The sequence below is a fragment of the Simochromis diagramma genome, unplaced genomic scaffold (assembly GCF_900408965.1).
Source record: "Simochromis diagramma unplaced genomic scaffold, fSimDia1.1 OVJJ01000205.1, whole genome shotgun sequence".
Taxonomy (NCBI): domain Eukaryota; kingdom Metazoa; phylum Chordata; class Actinopteri; order Cichliformes; family Cichlidae; genus Simochromis; species Simochromis diagramma.
Window position 1 is genome coordinate 5,961,139 of NW_024386782.1, and position 25,351 is coordinate 5,986,489.

General features: G+C 40.6%; 3 protein-coding genes across 8 annotated transcripts; 1 reads left to right on the forward strand and 2 right to left on the reverse strand.

The window, feature by feature from the left end:
- Nucleotides 1-645: 645 nt before the first annotated feature.
- Nucleotides 646-9,521, forward strand: eef1da (eukaryotic translation elongation factor 1 delta a (guanine nucleotide exchange protein)). 6 transcript variants are annotated; one of them, XM_040018621.1, is made up of 11 exons: nucleotides 646-733; nucleotides 1,130-1,150; nucleotides 2,082-2,116; nucleotides 2,544-3,122; nucleotides 4,177-4,300; nucleotides 5,880-5,942; nucleotides 6,774-6,852; nucleotides 7,730-7,824; nucleotides 8,211-8,396; nucleotides 8,657-8,851; nucleotides 9,392-9,521. In XM_040018621.1, exons 3-11 carry the CDS (start codon nucleotides 2,103-2,105, stop codon nucleotides 9,428-9,430), a joined length of 1,374 nt encoding a protein of 457 aa, XP_039874555.1. In that variant the 5' UTR covers nucleotides 646-733; nucleotides 1,130-1,150; nucleotides 2,082-2,102; the 3' UTR covers nucleotides 9,431-9,521. The 6 variants fall into 6 exon arrangements, with proteins under 6 accessions (XP_039874555.1, XP_039874559.1, XP_039874573.1 ...); XM_040018625.1 differs by having other exon boundaries at nucleotides 5,886-5,942; XM_040018639.1 differs by having other exon boundaries at nucleotides 5,907-5,942.
- Nucleotides 9,392-14,245, reverse strand: LOC120725617 (E3 ubiquitin/ISG15 ligase TRIM25-like). The gene is made up of 7 exons (XM_040018620.1): nucleotides 13,448-14,245; nucleotides 12,578-12,664; nucleotides 12,242-12,475; nucleotides 10,483-10,642; nucleotides 10,333-10,383; nucleotides 10,186-10,245; nucleotides 9,392-10,106 (listed from the first exon to the last, which is right to left on the reverse strand). The coding sequence occupies exons 1-7, from the start codon at nucleotides 14,030-14,032 to the stop codon at nucleotides 9,580-9,582; spliced, it is 1,704 nt and encodes a 567-aa protein (XP_039874554.1). The 5' UTR covers nucleotides 14,033-14,245; the 3' UTR covers nucleotides 9,392-9,579.
- Nucleotides 14,246-14,361: 116 nt separating this feature from the next.
- Nucleotides 14,362-21,350, reverse strand: ftr67 (finTRIM family, member 67). The gene is made up of 7 exons (XM_040018658.1): nucleotides 20,663-21,350; nucleotides 17,953-18,048; nucleotides 17,562-17,795; nucleotides 16,959-17,118; nucleotides 16,753-16,860; nucleotides 15,233-15,325; nucleotides 14,362-14,814 (listed from the first exon to the last, which is right to left on the reverse strand). The coding sequence occupies exons 1-7, from the start codon at nucleotides 21,260-21,262 to the stop codon at nucleotides 14,747-14,749; spliced, it is 1,359 nt and encodes a 452-aa protein (XP_039874592.1). The 5' UTR covers nucleotides 21,263-21,350; the 3' UTR covers nucleotides 14,362-14,746.
- Between the last annotated feature and the right edge of the window lie 4,001 nt (nucleotides 21,351-25,351).

The window sequence follows — 25,351 nt, forward strand, 5'->3', positions numbered from 1 at the left end:
CACAGTAGCTTAAAAAGTAGAACATATTAAATAAAGCTCAACAAAAAAAATACAATGTGACCCAGCATTTATCTCAATAATAATAATAATAATAATAATAATAATAATAATAATAATAATAATAAAATAATAATAATAATAATCTAAGTCTATACTGTTGTATATTATATATTTTCTAGGTGAGGGAGAAGGTCAAGAAAATATATTTGGCTAATTCTTTTGAGTTATTTTTGCTTTTATTTATTTATTTATTTATTTATAAACAGGTGAGGGGGTGGGGAGACCTGCATACCTTTTTAAAGTAATATAAAAGATAATGTGCTGAGGAAGGCGGCACAGCCTGCCAAAACATCAGTAAACTGAGACAGCTGACAGCTAACGTATTCTGCTATGCAGTTCCTGGAGGTTCATGGGTAATGAAGTCTTTGAGCAAAATGGATTCTACCAATTTTGTGCTTTAATGTTAGCTAAAAAGTGAATTGTCTTTATTGTGAGAATTAGTAAACTTGCAGCATGTTTTATTTCTTGTTTTTGAGTTATGTTATTTTATATAAATGTTCGATAAGCGTTTAAAATATCGTTAAAGTCGTTAAAACGCTAACGTCCTCCCCCCTCCGCCACTGAAGAATAGAGGGTGCCTGTTAACGTGAGTCCTCTTCTGCCGTCGGATTACAGCCGAGGCGGCACGCTAAAGGACTTCTTCTTAGTCATAAAACGTCGAATTAAACCAACAGTAAGTACATTAAAGTTGTATTTTTTCCACATCTGGAGCATTTTAAAAAAGTAAGATGATTGTTAACTCTGCAACTTATTCGGAAATTAAAGTTTTTTTTTTAACGCCACGTGGTCAGCTGAACTACAAGTTGGTGGTACTGTGAGAAACTTTGGTTAATGTCAGAGAGTGCAAGCAACCGGCGTGAGCCATAAGTGATATTTACGGTCGTTACTGCTACTTTGATTAGAAATGCATCACAGTTAGAGACTTCTGTTGCTCGTGAATTGTACTTTTCTTTTGGGTTCCCCCTATCCTTTTGGCACTTCTGTAGCTTTATCACAAAGGTTTTTAATATTAAATAATAAATATTAAATTGAATTTCAGAGGCTCTCTTGTTTCTCTGTTGCACATTAGCTTCGTATTCTAGTTAACAAGGTGAGTGTCGATGTTGAGGCTACTTTTCAACTAATACTTTAACACATGCACTGGATTTTGCATTCTGGTGATAATTAAAGTAGTTAACACTCATTTGACAGTTTGGAACTGATTTATTTATACTATTTTATACTTTCTTTCTTTTTTCTTAAACATGTTTCTAGTATTTTTGTCAGCGACTCAATATTCACTAATTAGTTTGTCTTGTAAATCATTCCCCCTTTATTTCGTGCAAAACTCAAAGACATTAGCATTGAAAAGTTCGTGCAAGTGCATGTTTGTGGTTTTTGTTTGAAAAGTGAGTGCAGAGAGTACTGTCAGACCTAATTGTTTTAGATCAAACTACATCCTTCAAAATGATGGCTAACCATTGAAAATGTCTTGAAAAGGTTAATTCTGTACTTGTTTTAAGAAGATGTACCTAATAAACTGCAAAATGAGACTACCATAATCGGCCACAATATTAAAACCGGCTCTATCCAGAGCTACTTTGTCCACACAGTCTGGCAGCGGCTTCAAAGTCTTTTTAAGGTGGAGGTTCTCATGATTTAGGCTTGTTTCAATACATCCTGTAGGTGATGTGTTTAGCTTTAAGTTTGAGCCCAAGTAGAAAACCTTGGGTTTTCTATTGTTCCTCAAGCCTTTCCAGAGTAGTGTGCATTGTGCTGCTTGAGGGACTGTCATTGTTATTTGGAAGGGTGTCCTTGGTTGAAAAGTAAAAGTAACATCTACTTGAATGCCAAACCCAGTGTGCCAATGCACTGCAAGCAGGTGATCTGTTTAATTCATTTTTTACCTGCCAATGGTTTTAATTTTGTGGCCGATCACCGAACACCTGCCATGTGACTGCAAGTTTGTCTGTTTGTTTTGATGTCTTAGGCATGAATTCTGAATAAACAGTGAATTATTTCAATATCCAATTTTGCAATAGGCACTGTACTTTATCCCCATCATGCCAAAGCAAAGGTGAGCTACAAACGGAGTTAAAATGATTGCATAAACAGTGTTTTCTTGTCCTGCTGTGTCTAACGGGAGTGGCCTTTTTCTAGTTTTACAGCATATCTGTCTTTATTTTAATTTTTACACCTTAAATCATTATAATAAACAACTTGATTTGAAATGGACACGAGGGAAATACTGTAAGCAAAACCTAACCTGAAGTTGGGTCTGGTTTGTTTTGGCATGGCTTGTCCGGTGTGAGATGAAAGTCTAGTTTGTAACCTTTCTCTGCATTATTTCATAAACATTTATTCATCAAATCTTATGTAAATAAACGACTTGGAAATAAACTATTGACTAACCAGTGAGTGTGAGTGCAGTACCACCTTCACGCTGAACTAATGGCTCTAGTTTCCACCTGTTGCTTCTTTTCTCTCCAAACAATCCAAAAAAGACAAGCAAGTAAAGAAATGGATCAGTCTTGTCAAAATCATCAGCAAAGCAGAGCCCCTCAGAACGCTGTACCTATGGGAACCTTCAGGCAGGGTAGTGTTCCCGCCCTGGAGAGGGGCATCATTAGTGGAGACAACGTCCAGTTTGGGAGGCTGCGTCGTCACACGCGTCTGTCCCAGTCGGAGAGCTCTGGGGCTGAAGAGGAATGGTTGAGCTCCTCAGTGGAGGCGAGTGGCTCGTATGGTCAAAGCCCCGTGCTGCAGGGTTTGCAGGCAGAGGCAGTGTGGTACAACCGCAATATTCACGATCAGGTTGAGAGTGGCGGACTGCTGTCGTCCTCTCCCCGGAGCCCAAACACCAGAGGATTCTTGCTCTCTCACTCCAGACCCAATCAAAGTCACCTGCAGGGTCAAGGACCCTCTGTCACCACAGTGAAGGCCTCCGGTACGCCCCACCGTCAGATTGGCAAAGGCCGCAATCGCACCTCCTCTGAGACAGAGCAGGGGGGCAAAGGTAGCAGGGGACCACACCCAAGGAAGAGGGGCATCTCTGAGACGGAAAGCAAGCCCAAACGGGACAAGTATGACACCTCTGACATGGAATGAGAAGTGACGTGTGCTTTTTGGCTCATTTAACACTTATTTTCTGTGTGTTGGCTGTTTATGCTAACTTGTATCCTTTTGCGTTTTGTTTTTGTTTGTTTTTTTCCATACATAGACCTTCTGGTTGAACTTGCGTGTGTTGAGGGCAGGTGGACATGTACTGCATATGGCACCAACGTATATTAATATGGGGTTATTCAAAGTTTGTTCAATCCAGTAAAAATGCCACAGTTGCTTTTCCCAACCCTCTTATTTACCAGCTGCTAGTGTTACGCTTATTTTTAGATCCGGAACATTAAAAAAACACCACCTTTCTGACCCTTGTGTGCCTGTACATATTTGTTTTCACACATGGAGTCCAGACGATGTCACCTGGGTGGCCAGGTTGGGACTTTCTCACATGTGACTTACAACAGGAGATGATTAACATTAAACTTATTCTCATAATGGAAATGCTTCATTTCATTAAGACGTGTGCTGCATGGATTTGCAATGCCTGTGCTTTTCTTTTTTTTCCTGTTTGACTCTTCAATTGTAACTGTCAGGTGTCGACTACAAAGGAATGCCCAAGTTGTATACATTTCTCCCCTTTCAAGGGTAATGGTATGTGTAGTCAGGGGGGTTGTTGGCAGGCAGTGACTAGCCTTTTGTTCAGTAATCCAGACTCTGCAGATCAGGCAACTCTGTTTGTGTGAGTGTGTAGACTGATGACTGACTGCTGCAGTAATTCACAAGCTGAATGTGACAGGGGTAAATCACAGGTTTCATTTAACCATTCGTTTGTTGTCATCTTACAGCTGTAGCTGAAAGCATTGGGGAGAAACTAACTGCAGTGTCAAACTTCACCTGTAGTTCCTGCTGTTGTAACCTGTAATACAGCAAAATCAATCGAACGGCTGTCAAAGTTGTTACGTTGCTTTCCGTCTCAGCAGTTTGGCTATAACGCCTAAAATTCTTGTCTCGTGGTTTGCATATAAATTATCAAACTGTTCTGTTGAATTGCTAAATCTCTCATGAATTATTCTTTTTCAGTACCAACATGAGTGGACTGATCTGCCTTACCACAGAAAGCATCTGGTTTGACAAAAACCGCTACGATGAGGCAGAAAAGCGTTTCTACGAGGGAGTCAACGGACCTGCCACGCAGCAGCAGCAGGTACAGAAACTTCATCAATCCATTTCTTAAATGCTAAACACTTTTTAGAGGGTTTTAATCTGTAGTCTTTACTCAGAGCTATTCTGCCTGACTCTCTTTTGGTTCGTGCCCTCTTGTCGGTGGCAGCGCAGCTCCCTTTTAGACAGTGTCCTGTTGATTCAGGCAGTAGTTACATCATCGTCTGTCACAGCGCATGGCAGCCTGGAGCAGCTGTGTGCATGTGAGTTAAGCCTCTCGATTTAGAAGTGGCTTGTACTAGCAAGAGGGTCAGGTGGTTTGGCAGCTGTCTTATCTTCTCAGGGCTGCTGCAGCAGTTCTTGGAGTTTCTATATAATGCTGGGAAAACAATGAAAAGAACCACATGCAGATAGTCTTGGTTTTATGTGCCGAGTTATTTATAGATCTCTACAACTGATGTTGCTTGGGGTCTCCACAGGTAGACGTGTCAGTGCGTTTTATTGAATCAGGTTGGAAAAAGTTTAAATGAAAGGTCACGTCTCAGGACACAAGTGTGGGGGGGGATTACATCGGCAGCATGAGCTGCTGGTTAGGCCATCGTGCCAGGCTCGTGTACCCTCAGGCCTGCTCCCAGAGTCTGTAACTTTTGTATTGCTACATCAAATGCAAATAGATAAGACACGTTTTGTGTGTGTGGGGGGGGTTTGGTTTTTTTGTTGTTTTTTTTTTGTTTTGTTTTTTGGTGGGAGGGTGTAAGGTTTGCCTCTATTTTACAAAAGGGAGGGGGGGGGAGCCTTTATTAAACCAGTCGCCCCACTTTTGTCAGTCCTGCACACTGCTTTGTCTTTGACTGCTTCTACTTCATTAGCTCTTTTCCCACACGTGCCTGCGGGTTAGGTGAGATGATGCCATCATGCAGGACATTGCTAAATCCACTAGGAAGATGTAGAGTGAGTACCACATTGTGCACGAACTGCAGATGTTCACCGTGTCATAATGTGGAATTGAAGTGTAAATGGCAACATTTTGTGCAGTCCATATTGAGCATTCACATGCTGTGTAGTACCCGTTTTTGTTTTATAATAATCATAATAATAATCATCATCAGTGGTTTTTAATGTTTTGCTAGCAGTATACATTGGTGTTGTTTCAAAAACGGGTCTTGCACGTAATTGTTCCTCTCCTTTATTAATCAGAGATTCCTTCTTAAAAATCTAATGTTAGTGATCAAGATTAAAATGAACTATTTTGGTTATCATCAGGCTACAGTTGTTACTTACAAATATGGTAACTTCTTTCACTGTAATACAAAGATTGTTTGTTTGTTTGTTTGAGGACCAGTAATGGAAAAATGACACAGACTTTAGTTTCAGTGGGGGGAAAAGGACAAGACTATATTTCTCTGGTTTAAGGTGAGGTTTATAAGAACTTATTTTCATGGGGGGAGCAAGGAGGACAACCTGTAGTTGGTCCGCTTTCATTCTTTCGTGCATGTAAATATGAGCACCAGTTGACAGTAGTATCCCAATAAATTGTAAAATATTGATCTCTTTGTACCTACATCTTCTACTTTTCCTGTTGTTTTCATGTTTCCCCCTCATTTACCTTTTTGCATCACTGGGTGCTGGTGATAACTGGCGTGCAGCAGGCCAAAGGTCGCCAGCAGAAACGGCGGCACAGAAACGTAAGTCGGTCGCACAGCTTTGCTGCTCAGGCAATGCTGGGAATGCTGCATGAATGAGACAGCAATGCTGGCTGTGTCTGCTGCTGCCTGACCTGGAGTGTGTTATTCATCACGACATCATGGTATCTCATCCTGTTCCACCACCTCTCGCCATCCAGCTTCCTTTTCTATGTCTGTCAATATAATTGATTTAGACTGCTTCTAATAAAGCTGATTTCATTTATTCTAGATATTGTGTTATGATTATAGTTGTGATTATCAGTTTTGATCAAACTGCTAATGATTCTTGGAAGCAAACTGTTTTCCGAGAGTTCGAGTTGGATAAGGTCAGTATCAGCTTCACAGCTTTGTTAAAGACTGGAAGCAGAAGGTTAAAAAGGCAGATGACAATTTAAAGGAAAAGAGAGCTGATCTCATTATACTGTCAGTCACCATACATTTGTTTTTGGATTTTTTTGTTTTGTTTTGTTCTGTTTTGGCGAGTGTTGTATTTCTGTTCCCCATTTTAAAGCAAACTGCTTTCAATCTCTTTGTTAACAGGCTGGAGGCTAATGATGAATTACTATCAATCTGACTCGGAAAGAAGCAATCTTGTTCTGCTTCAAAATTCATTGGAGATGGAGTTGATTTCTAATCAGCGTTTTGTGTTTAAATCTTTTTTTTTTTTTTTTTTTTTTTTTTTTTTTTTTACCCCTGCATGTTTTTTGGTTTTGCTTGCTTTTTCACAGCAGCCTTGGGTTTGTTCTTGACCTGTGCGTTAATCCATTTGTTGCTGTGTTTGCTGTCCTGCATTGTGACTCTTGGTGTTAATTTGTGGTGTTCTTCCCTCAGTCATCCTCACATGCAGGAGACCAGGAGCTGGTTTCACGCATGAAGAGCCTGGAGCTGGAGAACCAGACCCTGCACAAAGGTTTGTGCTTAAACTATAATACACATGTTCAAGATTTTATCGAAATAAAACATGACATTATAAAAGAGCTGCTCGTAGTAAAATATTGCAGGGCGGCAGTCAGACGTGTTGCACAGTTTCAAGATGAGGTTTTTTGGTGTTCCTTCAGTTAGGTTTGCAGCTTATTTGTCAGGACAGTGAGCCTTGATACATCAGTGCGCCAAGCTGCTGCACCCAGATGTTTGCCTGTACACAAGTGTGCACATTGCTACGACACAGACCACAACAGTTGTAGTTTGTCTGTTTATTGCAGTGATGTTAATGAGCAGATTGATCAGGACACAAAGTCAAAAGTTTAATTCCATGAAATTAAAACTACTGATTTCTTTTAAAGAAACTTTTTTTTTTTTTTTTTTTTTAAATAAACCCCATGGTTGAGCAGATTCTCAGTTTGTAGCTTTTATGATCAAAATCGGCCAAAACCAGTATCAGGTTGACCTTAAAGGTGTCTGGAATCTGAATCACCCAAAAAAAAAAAAAAACCTGTTTAGTGCAAACCTATTTAAAGGGTTTACTTAATCATCTTGACAGGTTCAGTCTTTTCTTACATGCATACATCTGTCTGCAGTGTGTACCCATCCACGATGAACGGTGGTAAACAATCAATTTGGCTATAACTGTTACAAAAATGTAGGAAACTATGGAGAAGTTCAAAGCAAAATGTGGAGAGGCTGGTGAGGGATTGTAAACCAGCACAAACAGATTTGAATGTGTCAAAGTCAACCCTGATAACCTATACATACCAGCTTGAGATGTGCCCTTATTTGTAAGCTCGTTTTTGCTGCCCCCAAGTGGCAAATGCATGTATTTGACTTTGACTTTGTGTTTGCTTGTGTAGTGGTGGTTGAGATGAGGGCAACCCTGCAGAAGCTGGAGTCCAGAGTGGCTGTGCTGGAGAAGAGCCCAGCACCAGCAGCCATCCCTGCTGCAAAGGTAGATGCTGTGGGATGTTCATAGCTTCTAAAACGGATGTCTTTCGGGGGGGTCCTACAAATCTTGTCTCTACTTGAATTCAAGTTTTGATGTTAATCAAAAGAGAAACGTGTGCAGTGGCAGATCACACTTTTGGTTTTGATTTGAAGTCATTTCTTTAATCTTCGTGTGTGTGTGTGTGTGTGTGTGTGTTACCTTGTCTGGTTGTTTGATTGTATTTTTATTCAAATATCTTGTACCTGCAACCCTTTCTTCCTTATTTCACATAATCAATTGAAGTTCCTTTCCTTCATGCCTTTCACTGTGATGTTTTGAGTCACGCACTAGAAAGACTATTTGTAAAATACACCATCTATTCCCTTTGTTTTTCCATCTGCTTTGTCCAGGTTGCTCCAGTCAAACAGGAAAAAGTGATAAATGGTGACGATGATGACATAGACTTGTTTGGCAGCGACGAGGAAGATGAGGAGGCAGAACGTATAAAGCAGGAGCGCTTGGAGGCCTACGCAGCCAAGAAGGCAAAGAAACCAGCTCTCATTGCTAAGTCATCCATCCTGCTGGATGTCAAACCCGTAAGTATCTATCGAAGCATAAAAAGATTTTCACATGTGCAAGTTTTTCTTTAAAGTTTTAATTTGATACATTTTATTCGTGGTTAAGTATTATTTTTTTCTGGTAAATCCTGAAAAACTGACTAGTCTGTAATAGTAATGATTGTTGAGGAGAGAATTTTTTTTTTAAAACTTTTAAGCGATACATATTAACTGTAATGTGAGCTGTGTCATTGAACCCGATTGGTATTTGTGTCTCTCCCCTTCTTGTGTGTGTTTAGTGGGACGATGAGACGGATATGGCTAAGCTGGAGGAGTGTGTGCGCTCGGTGCAGATGGACGGGCTCCTGTGGGGAGCTTCCAAGCTGGTGCCAGTCGGCTATGGCATCAAGAAGCTGCAGATCAGCTGTGTGGTTGAGGATGACAAAGTTGGCACAGACATCCTGGAAGAGGAGATCACCAAGTTTGAGGACTATGTAAGTAACAATCAGAGGTGTAAACAGTTTGTAGTGTTGAGCCATGTTTTAACTTACATTTATGCAACAGTTGTCACAATGCAGCTGAACGAGAGTTTTACATGCCAGTGTTCAGATTAGAAATGGTTCCCTCTCACCACACAAATATTGTTTCTCCAAAAATGCTTACGTCCTTTGTAATGATATCTATCTATCTATCTAGATAGATAAAAAATTTTTTTTTTAAAGAGGTGGTTTCCTCCTCTTTATGGACTCCTAACTCTCCATTCATGAATCTAGTCTTTATCTTTTTATTCTGCTCTGAGATATGAATCGAAAATTCATTTTACTTTTTAATCATTGGTGCAAGAAATCATATATTGCAGTAAACATTTAGTGAAGACTTCTCACTCACTCATCACAAAAAGCATCTTTTACCAGTTTTGTAAGTTAAGCAGTAAAACAACTTTATTTAAATAATGGCTTTCATTACATTAAATCTTAATAGCATAAATATGTTGCAATAATTGACTTTGCATTCAATTCTTTCTTCCTCTGTAGATCCAGAGTGTCGATGTTGCTGCCTTCAATAAGATCTAAGCTCCTCCAGCCCTTCACCTGCTCCACCAAAGTGTTGTTGCTGCTGCGGGTGTGTGGTTAATAAAAAGAAAAGCAAATCTTTGAGCACAAACATCTGCCTCAGTTTCCTCATTCTCACTGAAATGAATTATTCTGCCTGTCTTCACATGTTAAATTGAGCACAGCTTCAAAGTGGAGCCCAGCCCCACCCAGAATCCAGGGTGTAGAGGCTGCGTGAATGTGATCTTCTCTTTGTGAAGCAGAACCATTGCATCAGAAACATTAAAGAAGGATAAAGTCCCACCCCTGAAATCTAGATACACTCCTATTCTGCTAGCACACTGGGCACTGAGAGTCATGCTCTCCTTATTGTGCTGAAATGAGCAGGCTGTGGGTGAGCAGTCCAGGCTCCACGATTTAGAGTTGTGCCCCAGCTTGCACTCGCTCCCTCCTCCGGCCCGGCTCATGTTCTTGTAGCACACGCCGACTGAAACCCCTCCGTTTCCGGTCCACTCGATCTCCCAGTAGCAGCGTCCAGCCATCCCGGCCTTACACAGCACCTGGGCCCAGCTGGTGAAGCGGTCTGGGTGGTCCGCGTAGGGCTGCGGGTCGGCGCGTGTGGTCACGGCTCGTTGCCCGTCAGAGAAGCACAAGTAAGAGTTGGCAGTGTTCGGGTCCAGGATTATATCGTTGTAATCTGGACAGAAGATGAGCGTGTGCTACAGATGACTGTGTATTTGATGATGGTGGTATGATTTGTAAATGATCGTACTCACATTGAAGAAAATCAGCTCTCGTCTTTGGTTCTGAGTTGTAGGGTATGTCAGCGTCTTTAACTGTTAGATTTAGAGGATAAAGGGTTAAATTAAACTTAAGTGACAGTTTTCTAAGTTGCTTTTGTGTGTGAGGTTAGTAAATCTCACCTTTAGCCTTTTCAGAGTTGTTCTTACTGCTGCTTTCTTTCAGTAAAGTGACTGAAAATGCAAATTAGAAAATAAAGGTGTTGGGGTTTCTTTGTAAATCGTGTGTGTTGCAATGAGAAGTGAAGTAAAGGGTACGTTTACGTCACTTACCCTTTTCAGATATTTTGGAGAATTCTTTTTGAAGTGTATCATCCAGATTGTCCTTTAGGTTAACCAGCGCCCCTTTCGTGGTTTTATACATCAAATACTGAAGCGCATCAGTGCTGGGCATCTCCACGGACTTTGTAGGGAAGTGAAGAGACTTGCACTTCTGCAAAAACATTCAACACAACAGCATTTGAATTAGGGCTGTTGGATAGAACTATATATATTGGATGACCACAACTGTTTACGGCAATATTTTTTTTCATCATTTTGATGGTCACTGTAGTGGCTATATTAATTTCTTAAAGTTCTCTCTTTCTCTTATATTTTATATAACCACACTACGGATGGACAAGCCCCTGTTTTTATGCGTTGTTGTTAGCAACAATGACGGTAACACTATCGCGTGTCCGCTTGTTTATTTTCCATATAAACCTTTCACAATAAAGCTCAGGATCCTGTTGAGACTTTTCAAAATAAACTGAATCACGTGAAAGAGCAGATTATTTACGGATGAGAAGTAAAAAAGATCCGCCGTGTGCTAAAAAATAAACCTTAGAGTCAAACGTTAGAACACTCTTTTCCCGGCAGCGCGCCGTGTAATAAATACTCAAAGAAAACTGTCGTTACAACTTATGTCTAAAAATGTATCGTTTCATGCATCTGTGAAAACACTCGACTCCAGCTACATGACGCGCAGCTGGAAACACTTCCCGAGCTGCCCGAGATTCACAGAATTTACAGAAAATGTTACATTTTTGTGATTTATATCGTTATCGGACGATAGAATTCTTATATCGGGATATTAGATTTTGGTCATATCGCACAGCCCTAATTTGAATACAAATGCAGCAGGTGTAAATAAACCAGGAAGGCTCGCAGAACAGTTGTGGTGAAGCCCTTACAGCCCAGACCATAATTAAAGAGCAAGTTTTATTTCATTTTTTTTTTTTAATTTAATAAAAAAGGATTAAAAGGAGACAAAACATTTAAATATATTATCGTGCCAAGATAAACTGTTCCCGTGAGTGCTGAATACTTTGGATGTGTTTGATAAATAGGCCATTTGGCTGCAGTTCAAACATTACTCATGTTAACATGGATCCAAAATAGGGGAAAGCAGGGTCATAAGATGACAAGCATAAGTCTGCAGGTTTGACCTTTTCCATAGTTCTGCATCAGTAAACATACAGGAGTCTTTCTGGGAAGGGACCTTACAAAGTGCCTTTGCCAAATGATGTGTGACTGAAGTTCACTGCAACTCTGCAACTTCTGAATTTTAAAGTTTGTAATTTGAGTTTTCACTTCAGTTTTTCTCATGCTAAGTTTCAGATTTGTCCTTGATTCTGGAGATCCTGGAAACACTTCAACAGATGCTGAATGAACTTTAGTGTTAGTAGCTAAAGCTGATAGCACACGTGTCATTTGGATTATTTATCATCCTCAGTTAAATCTCACTTCATAAGTAAAGATAGAAATTACAGTGTACTAACTTTTAGATGTTATTAATTTCAGTAATTTTTTAATTTTAATTTAATTTTCTGCCTGATTAGGATTTCCCTCACCATCCAAAGCGAAGAGAGGTAAGTGAACACTAAACTGAGCAGATTGTGCATTTATAAAACCCCTTTCTGGCCTCAGGGCCCCAAATCAGCAAAGTATATCAAAAAGCTTTGAAGGTTTCCCTTATAAGGGAGACTTGTGGTTAGATTAAAAACAAAAGTCAACCTTTCCCACATTTTTAGTTCAAACTTCAGTTTCACACCTGAAGAAAGTGGATGTGGTCTTCAGTGTGAGAGAGCTTCTCCAGCTCAGCGCCGGTCCTCTTGAGCTCGGCCATCTCCTTCTGTATCTTCTCCAGCTCCTCCTCAGCCTGACTGACGGCTGCTTTGCCCTGGACTCCGATCAGCTCCTTCACCTCGCTGTTCTGTTTCTCGATGGATCGGATCAGCTTGGAGAAAATCCTCTCACTCTCCTCCTGTGCAGCCTCCGTGGAGTGCTGTGGAAGATAAAAGTTTCCTCTTTTGGTCCCCTGGATTCACTGGAACTGCACTTTTGACAAAGACACATTTTAAAGCTCCCGGAGAGGAAATGCACTCACCTTGATGTATCTGATTACGTATCGTAGTTCCTTCTCAGTCTCCTTCAGTTTCTGCACAGACTTCAAAGAGGTCTCCTGGAGTTTTTTCTAAGAGAATACAAAAGATGAATATCAATCACATGGAGCAGTCCCCTGTGCCGCTTAGGCGAATAATTTTTCACGGCTGCATTTCACGGTGGAAAGTTTTGATTTCAAAAATCAAAGGATGGCAGTACAGTAGGAGGCCTTTGGTCTTCCAGCCAAGATACAGCAGCAGGACCAAAGCACACGTTACTCTGCTTGTGTTCAATGTTTTAAATGCTGAGTTTTCTTCATTTGTATATAATGGCCATCACTGTGACTTTGTAGCCTTTTCCAGAGTGACACATATCAGTGACTTTGTTCTCATCTTTTCTTGTGTTGCTTTAAAGACAATCTTAGTCCACTTCACATGTTTTAAGTGATTCCTTGATTCAACAGGTCTGGCAGCAAAACTCAGCTTTCCAAAAAAATGTCGGTTAAGAGTTTTTTGAGCTTACATCATAGACTGTACACATGACCTTATCTGGAAAAAAGGAAAACATTCAACAAGCAGCCTAACAGGTAACAGCCTCTAATTGGTCGGTTTTTCTTTCTTTTCTTTCTCATTCCTCATCTGTCTCTCTCTCTGGCTTTAACATTTACCTCTACAGACTGAGGAGTACTAACCCTAAGTACTGATTTGATATGTAAATCTTGACAAGTTTCCCCTTAAAATCCAAATTTGTGCTGCCAGTAAAAGCTCTCCGTCTAAATAAAGGTCTTAGAAAACCAATAGAAGGTCAAGTGCACATTTGAATTTCAAATCCACTCAGAAAAGACTGCAAAAAAAAGAAAAACGCTCAAACCCACCTGCTGTTTTGCCCTCTCGTCCACCACGGAGACAGTTTCATGGCCCTTATGGCTCTCTTTAACACACTGCGAGCACACACAGTGCTGGTCATTGTGACAGTACAGCCTCAGTAACTTATCGTGCTGTGGGCACAGCTTCTCTTTCAGCTGATCCGAAGGTGGGATCAGCTTATGTCCCTTTCCACGAAAGCGTTCTTCGTGGGCTTTCAGGTGAGAGGCGCAGTACGACCCTACGCACATAAGGCATGACTTCACAGCTTTGCTTTTTCTCACCGTACATGAAGTGCATTTCACCTCCTCTGGTTTGCTGGATTGTTGACTTTCGGCCTGAAATCCGGTTTTCTGAAGCTTTTCCACCAGCTCACCCAGAACAGTGTTCCTGCTCAGGAGAGGTCTTGGGTTGAACACCCGCCTGCACTGAGGACAGCTCCACTGACCTTTCTGCTTCGCCCTGTTCCAGTAGTCTTCAATGCACTCCAGGCAGTAGCTGTGTCCACAGGGGATCGTCACTGGGTCTCTTAACACCTCCAGGCACACTGAACAGCAGAACTGGTCCTGCTCAACAGAAATAGTTGTGGCTGCCATTTCCTGCACTCTCGACTGAAACTAGAACAGGCAAAGATGGGCGTAGTTCACAGGTGTGCTGACAGCAGCTTCTCAGGTTTCACCTGCTGCAACCTGAAGCCTCCAATCACAGCCAGCAAAGAAGCAAATGGGCCGTCCCAGAGAGCCTGTGCAAAGACCAGCCTGACAAAGAAAACGCCTCCAGGTCCCACATCAGGGAAGCTCCTGTGAGATCACATTTAAATACAATCTGATATGAGGCTGTACTGGAAAATGGCATTGTTTTCGTGCCTGGAGCCAGCGTTTTGGTCACGGAGCTGATGTGTAAACAAAAACCACCCGTGAGAAAATGTAGTGCGTTTGTTTTTTTTAATGCCAGCATGTCAAATAATCCATGTTATCATTGAAGCAAATATGACTGTTTACAGAGGATTACTGGGTTAAAAAAATAAATAATATACCTTTAAAAGCATCTAACACTGAAATAAAACGCACTAAGTCAGTCCTGCTTGTTGCTGCTGAATACATCGTCAGTGCGATCTTCACAGATGCTTTCCTCGTGCCTTTCCCAACACTGATTACATTTGAGTATAGCAGAATAAAAAAATTTAAAAAAAAAACAGCAATTACATGACTTAAGTTGTAGTGTAGCTTTGTGTGTGGACAGCACTTGAGTATAATGACGTTCCATCAGGGTGAGTGTGTGAAAGTGAGGTTTGATGTCCTTAAGAAGTCTTATTTCCTCCTGGGGTGAGCACGTCGTGGAGGGTGCTTATGTCTGGATCCCGAGGAGAATTTAGAGCCTGGAAAAAGAAGGAAACAAAGAAAGAAATCTTTTTTTTTGTTTTTGTCTTTAGCACAAATAAATACCACAACTTATACCAGTAGAGTCTAGCTTGAAATGTGAGGAAGGGGTAAAGTTGTTACTAATTTTCTGTTTATCCACTACTGGATCGAACCTTCTACAAAGAATGATGATCAACAACAATAGCTACGTAAAAAGATAAAAAGATCAATGCACACGTGTGTAAAAACAAGCTTTTCTGGAACAATATGAATAAAAACCAAAGTCCCGGCGGGTTTAAGCACATCTACACTCAATCGGCTTCTTTCTTTATTACACTAGAACAATATTATAAGCAGAAGGATTTGTATGTGGTTTGCTTGAGTTAAGTGGGTTTCACACACGTGCAGTAAATACTGTTTAAATGTTGTAGTTACCAAATGGTGAAAAGGAAAACGCTGGAGGTCCTGGAGTGAGGAAGGGGTTGAGAGGGCTCACATGACTTTGGTCTAGACCAGGCGAAGGGATCACTGCGATAACAAAGACGGGTAACAAAAAGAGGTTACTACAGTCTCAGCTATCGGTCTTTATCTGCAGATTCAGCAAAGCCAACTGTAAGCAAACAGTTTCTGCTGTGAGATAATAAGGTCAGATTAACATGTCTCATTTTTCACAATTAAAATAAAAATTAAATAAACAGAATTTTATCAGGACAGAAATTTTACATTTTTATATTAGTGTGTTTTTGGTGACGTGTGAGAGTTTTTTGTGGATTTATATTAGTCTTACTTTGATTTAAGGCAAATTCCTTCTAGAAAAACAGGAAAATATTCATTTTGTTTTCATGTTACACCAAACATGAAAAATATCAGTGTAGACCACTGAGCTTTTGATAAAGTGGATGAATTTCTTTTATATTTATATCACATTTCTGTCAGTATCTCCCAGCTGTTACAACAATATCACCCAATTATTATATCACTTTATATTTTTTATTTAGATATTCTTTATTTTAACTGCCATTTATTATCTAAGGGTTGTTTGAAATCAGTAAATTATACATTTTAATGTTCAATATCTTAATGGTGTGTGACCCTGCTGCCAGGGGAGGTTTATTTAAATGACCCTACAGGCCTAAAATACGTGCGACTATGTCATATGTTAAAAATGACTCACCTGTTCTTAATGCAGCTGTTCAGTCTGGATGGATTTTACTGGACAAATTTGCAGCATTTATGTTTTTGAACAAAGCTCGACTTTTTCTGATTTTTTGGATTCGAATAAACAGATGTGACCAATCAGAACACTGCATTTGGCAACAAATGTGCTCATACTCAAAAAGCATACAGGACCTATGGAAATAGTAGAATAATCCTATTTTACCTCAGACACACAGCTACATGCTGCTCTGCTGTTCTAACGTCGCTCTGAAATGATTTCTCTGCCTCGTCAGACGTGGTCCCAACAAGAGCTCAAACTGTGACCCTGACATCCTGAAATATTTCTGAAAGCGGTCGTGATGCAGCTTCAGCTCCTGGATCAAATCATGAAATTCTCCGTGCTGCTGCCACAATCTCATTTTCTTTCTGTTCTGGTTCAGAAATGGCAGGTTTGTTTTTTGGCCTTTCTCCCCCCCCACAGTATGTTTTTGAGGGAAATTACATATATTTCTTACATGACAAATTTTGGAATTTCAGGTTACTTTTTCGCAACACGCTCGGCCCTTAAATCACAGTCTGTACAGTCTGAGCAACAAGCAGCACCTACATTAAATAAAACCCTAAAAAAATAAATGTATTGAGCTTTGTAAGAGTGTTTAATCCGGCGCAGATAACATGGTGATTTTGATTTAAAAGAGTGATTTAAGATGATTAAAAATCATCCCCGACCACCAAAACTGCTGCACTGTTTAAAACTGTTAATAAAACCTGTGAATGTGACACACATGAACACTCACATGCAGCTGCTTCCATTTGTACAACTTCCAGATTAAAACTTTGATCCACCACCGTGCAGTCAGACTCGACTGCGAGATCTGGATTCCTTACAATTACTATATTTCTCACTGTAAAGGATAAAAAAAGTAGAACAACGTCAACAGACAGTCGACAGAATCATTTATGGTGCAAAAAATTAAAATGTGATACAAATCTTTATATCTACCTCTCTCATAAATGCTGACACATCCGTTCTGACAGACCTCCTGCAGAAGCGCCTTAAAATCTGACACAGCTGTCGTCACCGGGCCGAAGGTGAAGTCTGGGTCCGATGCAACCAACGGCGAAGCCGACAGCACAGGTGGAGCATGGAGGGACTGACAGCTCTAAATACAGACCAGGAACAGTGGTGAAGATAAAACTTGAACCACTTTTTTTCCCAAGACTCTGCTGTGGCGGTGTGTTTATGAATATTTCAGCACGTGGTGGGCTTAGCAACATAGAGACTAGGAAGGTAAGCTGACGCGGAGACGTTTCCCAGCATGCTATTTATACAGAACACAACAAGGAAGGGTGAGTAGCAGAAATAAGTGGAGGGGTGGCATTCATGACAAAAGACAAGACATAAAATGGTTTGGTCAACAACCACAAGGCACCAGATCCAAGGCTGGGACTACAGTAGTGAAAGATTATCAACGAAAGGGTCTGGATGTGATAAAAGCTTAGGAAATTCCTAAGTTTAAGAACTCCCTACAAACAGGGACTATTTTCATTGTGTAGCATATCGTCACAGTAAAATGTCCTGAGAGTGTGATAAACTCTTATCCACCTGAAGGAAATGGATGGGGTCTTCAGCGTGGGAAAGCTTATCCAGTTCATCTTCATTCTTCTTCAGCTCGCCGATCTCCTTCTGAATCTGCTCCAGCAGCTTCTCTGCCTCACCGATGGCCGTCTTCTCCTGAGCTTTAATCAGCTCTCTAACCTCAAAGCGCTTCAGCTCTATTGACCGAATCAGCTCGGAGAAGACTGCGTCGCTTTCCTCGGCTGCTGCACGAGCCGAACGCTGGAGGGAGACACAGAGAACAGAACGCCAGGCAAAGAGTGAAGAAAGACCAAAAAAAACTTCAAAAGTTGATAAAATAGCAAATGTACACCTTTAACAGTAGAAAGATTAGACATTTTTACCATCCAACAGTGAGATGTTGAACATCAGCACTTACGCTGAGAGAGAAAATGGCTTTTCTCAGCTCCTGCACCTCCTTTTCTCTTTGCTGAATCCTCAGCTGGGAGCTCTGCTTGATCTCACTGAGCTGCCTCTGACGAAAATCAAAAATCAAAAGTCATGTAACCGAACAGAAGTAGATGCATTTCATTCTCTGCTACATTATCCAGATTTCCTGCTACACTGGGCCTGTGCACGGACTGAAGCCAGTTGTCACTAAAACTGAATCACTAAAAAAAAAGAGAAGAAATTAAAAATTATTATGAAGTCTTTCAGTTGTTTAATTCTTTGCTGCTTTTATTCCACACAAATACCCAAAAACAGGTTTGAGGAACTCCAGAGGCGTTTCAAACCCAAACTATAAACTTCACATCTCTGCTCCATTTCTCTGACGAGTCTACAGTTAAACTGTTTGGTCCTACTGTGGATCAGGCTGAAAATGTATTCTAGATTAGATAGTGTGGTGAATTAAAGACACCGAAACACTCAGTGATGAACGTTGGATCTTCTTAACACAAAGGATCTGAGTTATCTGCTTTAATGCTTTCCTCATTAAAACTCCATCACAAATTATGACTCGGTAGTAAAACCCTGAAAACCACCGAGACCTTTAAAATACAATCAATAGCTCAGTTCACAATAAAAGAATAGTGAACAGCAGCAGTTAGCAACAGATATACAGAAAATTAAATGATGTTCATTTGCGTGTCTATTATTTGAACATGTAAGCAGTGGTTTATATGTTTGCCTATCAAATGGAAAGGCCCTTGGTTAATTCCAGGAAGAGACCCAAATCAATTTGGAATTACAGCATGTCAAAATTTACATGAGGGTTTCAGCTTTTCTTTCTTTTTCTTTTGGTGAGATAAATAGGAAAAGATTTGCAGCTTTTCTTTAGATCTATTGGAGTCATTTTAAATATTTTTAAGTTGGTTGCACTTTTTTTCCCTCGTTTCTCTAAGTCAACTTAACAAGTGGCTCCATCAGGTAGTGATTTGCTCAGCAAGTGAAGCGGCACTGGTTTGATTCCAGCTGGAGACACAAGTCCCTTTGGGGTTGTATCTGGTGGAAAACTCAAACATGTGGCGCTTGCAGCTGTGACAAAAGAGCAGCTGAAAATACATTCTTCCTCTCTAAAGCACCCTGACACTTAGTCACATGGATTTTTATACTGCTGTGAATAGGGACAAATATTTGTTCATGCATAGGAAGCTCTGTGGTACAATGGTTGTCATGTTCATCTTACACACAAAAGGTCCTTCAGGACTGAAACACAAACCCAACCTACAAGCAAATGTACATACCAGATGAATAAATGAATAAATGAGTTCTCTTATAAAGGAACAGATAAAGTTACCTTTAGTTGAGGATTATTTTATTTTGGAAAAATCTGGAAAATTTGACTTCTTTTCTCACATTTGATGTAAGGTAGAATACAACCCTACAAATGGCAACTGATTGACAAAACCAAATCAGCGCTTTAATGAAACATTCGGAGGTTCATAATTAAAGAATAGACAACACAAAATTAATGAAACAATGAGTTGATTTATAGATAATTACATGGCAACCACTTTGATAATCATTTCAATGCAGCTTCCAGCCTCTCAAATGTCTTTAATTATAAGATTTGCAGCTTTTCATTTTACCCGTGTGCGTGTGTGTGTGTGTGTGGTAGAAATGTGTCTTTTCTGCCCCATTTCTCTAAAGCATCTTAACAGTTAGACTATTTTTGTCCCCCTGTGAATGGGGCCCCTGGATTAGATTAAGTCTTCACTTAAAGAAAAACGAAAAGACACATTGTTTGACTCTGGAGTGGATTCAGTCCACTGTTAAAAGACGATTTTAAGAGAAAGTGCATGTTGGAAATGTCAACACACATTTGCATCTGTGGATTATGTTTATATGAGAAAAAGACTATATTCACTTTAATGTTTACCTTAAGCTGCACTGCAGTATTTAGACTTTTTAAACCCTGACTACAGTCATACGGAAAAAAACTCAAAGGAAGTAATTAAGATTTTATTTATTGTGCTACAAAAAAGGCAAAGTGCAACAAAAATGCTAAAACATAGAAACAAAAAGTTACCCAAAAGCAAGTTTAAAAAGCTGCTTTTTAAAAGAAAGCACAGACCACACGCTCAGACAGAGAAGGTTCCAGAGGGTCTCAGGGTCACTGTTGCAAAAGCTCCGTCCTATTTTAGTTCTCAGCTTTGTATGTTGCAAAGCCAGCAGGCCCTGATCACATGACCTCAGGGACCTGCTGGGGTTGCACGATGATGCCCATCCCTGCAGCGCTTTAAAAGGCAAAACCAGAATCCTATAGTGGACTCTCCAGATGATGGGGAGCCAGTGCAGCAGATTTAACTGCGGTGTGACATTTGAATACGAAGGAGACTTAGTCAGAACAATTGTACTTGTAAGGTTCTTACTTTTGCTTCCTCTGGCAGTTTGCTATAGTTTAGATTTAGTTAACTGTGTCAAAATGTTTTGTTACCCTTTAATTTTTTTTTTTATCACTTTAAGTGTTGCTTTTAGTCTTTTTATAATATGGGGATATTAGTGAGGGGCAGACTGGGGTTTTAAATCAGGGAAACACTCCAGACTCCAGCACATTGTGGAGGCAGTTAACTCAGCCTCAGAAAAAAAGGGAATGAGCTCCATGTGGGAGGCTTCCTCCCTCTGTGTAATTCAGGTGAGGTGATTACCTTCTTCTGCTGTATCTCCTCCTCAGCCAGCACCGTGTCGTGCCCTTTGTGCTCGTCGGTCAGACACAGGGAGCAGATGCAGCGCTTGTCGGTCCGGCAGTAGACCTCGAGCAGCTTGTCATGTCGCGGACAAATGGTCTCCTGGAGCCGCTTGGAGGCAGCCACCAGCTTGTGTTTTTTGAAGGCTGAGGACTCGTAGTGAGGCCGGACGTGATCATCGCAGTACGACGCCAGACAAACCAGGCAGGAGCTGACCGCTTTGCTCTTCAACCCGATGCAGACGTCACACTCCACGTCGCCAGCTTCGGCAAAAGTTCGGCTAGCTGTCGGTGCCGCGGCGTCCTGGAGTGTCGTGTTCTTAAATATCTCCACCACGTCGGCCAGAATGGTGTTCCTGGCGAGCAGCGGCCTCGGGTTGAAGTTCTGTCGGCACTGCGGACAGACATAAACCCCGAGGTAGTCGTCCTGGTCCCAGTAGTTCTGGATGCAGCCCGAGCAGTAGCTGTGTCCGCACGGTATAGTAACCGGGTCCTTCAGCACGTCCAGACAGATGGAGCAGTTGAACTGGTCCTTGTCCAGGAGCACCCCGGCTTGAGCCATCGTAGAAAACACCAAAGTACAGCGTGAAAGTGACAAATAGCTACTGCTTTGTTTACAGGAAGAGAATGAGGGGGCGTGGCCACTGAGGGCTTTAACAGGACTACTTCCAGTTTCTGTATCGACGGTCGGCAAACGACGAATGGGTGCTTTACCGCCACCAACTGGCACGGAGCGGGAGTGAGGCGAACAACAGGTTTATCGTACTGCAGACATTCTGGCTTGATGTTCAGAAATGGTAGAAACCAAATATTTCATTCGATTTTGCAAACTGTGTTGTAACGTTATTTTGGTTATTCTCTTAAACGAATTTAAATTATATATAAAGTCTTTAAAATTACTTCGAGAAAACAAACCATAAAGAATATAATATTCCAAAGCATCTACCCACTGAAATTGTTATCTGAGATAAATCACGTCTCCTATTATAGTTGTTGTTTTTTCCCCCGTCTTTCTCTCTCTCTTCGCATATGTGGCGTTTAATTTGTAATCTGTCTAGATGTCTATATTCGCTGTCTATATAACGGGGAAGTAAGGGTACTTAAATTGAATTCTAATAACTTTTTACATGTACTCCCTATATTTTTAAACAAATATCTGTACTTTCGACACAGACGTGTTACTTTTGGTTAAACTGTATCATTTATAGCGTTTATACTCGGGACTTGGCACACTATGGGAATAACTGCACGCAGTCTGCGTGTTTACTGATGTTTGTTGAGCTTTGTCAAGGTTGCATTGGAGTGAGCTTCTGAGCATACGCGATGTTTTCTTAATGCGATATGATACGGGACTTTGTAAAGAGACAGTTTGGCTTGTTGAATTCTGTATCAAATGCATCAAATGCGATTAAAAAAATATCTAATAAGTATATAATAAAAATATATCATACACAACAAGATATAGAAAAAAGAAGAAAAGGGTTAAACAGTTCGGAGTTCCAAAAAATCTGATTTTTTTTTTTTTTTTGATTTTTTTTTTGGGCTATTTAAGGAAGGAAGGCAGCTGTTGTACCTGCTGGTTTTAGCCCTTGCTCAGTGAGTAAAATGGGTCGTTCCAGACATTGCATCGAGGGAGAAAAAACTTTGATCAGAAAGTTGATTGGATAGAGGAAAACTTAAAAAGAAGTGCAGAAAATAATTGGCTGCTCAGCTAAAAAGATCTCAAATGCTTTGAAATGGGAAAGAAAACCCGAAACACGTGGTAGAAAAAGGAATACTACCACCCGCCTAGATCATAGAATAACAATAATGGCAAAGAAGCATCCAGTGATGAGCTCCAGAGAAATAAAAAAAGATCTCCATTTACTTGTGAGAACTTCAGTAATCAGAAGATGCCTATGTGAAGCCAAACTATTTGCAAGAAACCTTCATAAAGTACCACTGCTGAAAAAAACACATGTATTGAAAAGGTTACAGTTTGGCAAAGAACACACTGAGTGGCCTAAAGAGAAGTGGCGCAATATTTTGTGGACAGATGAGAGCAAGATGGTTCTTATTGGGTGTAAAGGCCACTGAATACAAGCCACAGCACACTGTGAAGACTGTAAAACATGGAGGTGCAAGCACAATGGTTTGGGGATCTTTCTCATACTTTGGAGTGGGCAGTGGCGGCTCCTGAAAAAAATCTCAGGGGGGGCAATTTTTATGATATCGACTAAAATGACCCATTTAATGAGTACATCAAACAACACAATTTTAATTTGTTGCTAGGTGATTAACTCATACAGTGATACCTCATGCCCACTAGATGGCAACACACAACAGAAAGCTTTCCTCTAGCTACATAAGTTACAGGTAGAAAGCGAAAGAAATTAGCATCCAGTAGCCTTTAAGCAAAAATGAATGTGTCCACTTACTCATTACTTAGGCTACATCAATCCAATGTTGTGTGGTGTAATCAAGCAACAATATAAAGCCGGCTGCATCATATAAATCAATATGCACAGCCTGTCAGCCACGACTTGCGCTGGAACCAACTCCGACAAAAAGTCCTGTTGTATGCTTTTGACTTCTCCTTCGTTGCCTGGGTTAGTTGAATTTCGGGCTTGTCAGGTCCCAACTCTTTAACTTGCAGTTTTTCTGCCATTGTCCTTCTGGCAAAAGGGTAGGTTAGAAGCGATCTAACCGAATTTGGGGGAGGCTGTGCCTCAACCGTTAACAATACCGCTGCCATCGTCTCTCTCTGACCTTATAGCTCACTTAGGCTACTGACTGAGGTAAAATTCTAGAACAGCAAATCTTCGCGCGTTTTCTGTAGGGGCGCAATTTTAAGCGCCCCCAAACCATTTAATTCAGCGACGCTGATAGGTCAAATATTTTATTATTTTCCCCTGGCAACCATTTAATGAAGGCTATTTAGCTGCATATCAAAGGGCGCGTTGACGAGCGCCCAGAAGAAGAAAACACGTTTGTTGGTTGAACTTTAATGAGTCAGCTGGTGAAAATGTTAAAATACGCCTGGCTGTATATGGGCACACACATAGTAAAACTATCATTGATGAATTTTTTAAAAATATATATTTTTACTCCTCCACATTTGGGGGGGCGGAGCCCGAGCGCCCCCTATGGGCCAGCCGCCACTGGGAGTGGGGCCCATTTATCACATAACAGGCACCATGGACCAGTTTCAGTACCTAAAAATACTGGAAGAGTTTGTGTTGCCTTATGCTGACCCTTAAAATGGGTGTTTCAGCAGGAAAACACCCCAAACACACCAGCAAGCAGGCAACATCCTGGTTGCAGACAAAAACAGATTGATGTTATAAAGTGGCCGGCCCTATACCCAGACCTCAATCTGATTGAGAATTAGTGGAATGACCTCAAAAATTGTCTTTTTGATGCAAAACCCAAGAATGCAGAAGATCTGTTTAATGTAGTCCAGTCAGCTTGGAGGCAAGTCTAAAATGTTAGTTGTAGATCAGTATATACGGATATACAACTTAATATTAGTTCAGTGCTTAAAGGAAAAAGCAAAATCCTCATTTCATTTTCATTTTATACTATAAAAAATTCCAGTTTGTGAATGAAAATGAAGACACTGCTATTTTTGTGAATGATCTAATATTCTTTTTCTTCATTTTCAGTAAAGAAAAAAAAAGAAAACAATATTCATGTTTTTATCTGGGATTCCAGTGCCTTTGTATATATGGAAATACATGCTATTATCATCTCCAAAAATGTTAGAGCACTTTTGCAAATATGTGATGTCTTGATGAATCGAGCAGATATTAGAAGTTTACACAGCACCATTCTGGCATGAAAATATCTTATAAGTTTATTTTGTGACCCAGAAAGAGTAATATTTCAAACTCTGCCACTCTGTGTTCCTCCGCCACTGCCTCGTTTGAGTTTTGGACGAAATGGATTCTGGGATATTGCATTTCGTCATTTCGAACGGCCTGGAGACCAGAACAGCCAAACAGATTTTTTTGCATCCAAGTCTGTGATTGGCTGGTTTTGTGGCACAACTATAACGGTGTAGAGAAAGAGCAACACATTTCGAGCGAGCGCAAATGCAAAAACTGAGCGAGAAGGGTTGCTATTGTGTGTGTGTGTGACCTCAGGAGGAGGAATTTGACTTTTGCACGCAGGAATGAATTTTGTTCACTCAAATTCAGCTTTTCGTCGCTCAAAATAAATTTCTCCTCAAAATACAACACTTGCACCTGCAAACTTTTTTTTACGTGCGCTCAAATTTTTTTTACGTGCGCTCAGAATAGTGGCACAAAAATAACGCCATACAAATACGCTAAACGTCACAAATCTCTAAAAACTCCCTCTCTCTCTTTTTCTATGCTCTCTCCCTCTCTCTCTAGCCATCACTCCTAAAACTTCCCCCTCTTCCTAAACAACCAAATGTCATGTCGCCATATCATTTTTCTACTGGTCGACATGGTGCATTTTTCCACCAACACGAATCATAAGCAGAGAGCGCTTGCTAGCGCTGTCCTTAGACAGTAAACATGGCGAAACTATTCAGGAAAAAACGCCGCATATATATTGTTTATCATGACTCTGGTTTTACGTGGCCTATCAACACAATTTAAAAACTGGTATATATATTACTCGTTACTGAAAAAAGTAACGCCGT

Coding starts and splice junctions, on each gene's coding strand:
- LOC120725617 (XM_040018620.1), bottom strand. CDS start 14,032: ATGGCAGCCACAACTATTTCTGTTGAGCAGGACCAGTTCTGCTGTTCA. Junction 12,476..12,577: donor ACGTAATCAGATACATCAAG/GTGAGTGCATTT, acceptor TATCTTCCACAG/CACTCCACGGAGGCTGCACA. Junction 10,246..10,332: donor CAACTCTGAAAAGGCTAAAG/GTGAGATTTACT, acceptor TAAATCTAACAG/TTAAAGACGCTGACATACCC.
- ftr67 (XM_040018658.1), bottom strand. CDS start 21,262: ATGGCTCAAGCCGGGGTGCTCCTGGACAAGGACCAGTTCAACTGCTCC. Junction 18,049..20,662: donor AGGAGATACAGCAGAAGAAG/GTAATCACCTCA, acceptor GATTTTCGTCAG/AGGCAGCTCAGTGAGATCAA. Junction 17,796..17,952: donor AAGCCATTTTCTCTCTCAGC/GTAAGTGCTGAT, acceptor GTCTCCCTCCAG/CGTTCGGCTCGTGCAGCAGC.
- eef1da (XM_040018621.1), top strand. Junction 5,943..6,773: donor AGAAACGGCGGCACAGAAAC/GTAAGTCGGTCG, acceptor TTCTTCCCTCAG/TCATCCTCACATGCAGGAGA. Junction 7,825..8,210: donor CAGCCATCCCTGCTGCAAAG/GTAGATGCTGTG, acceptor TGCTTTGTCCAG/GTTGCTCCAGTCAAACAGGA.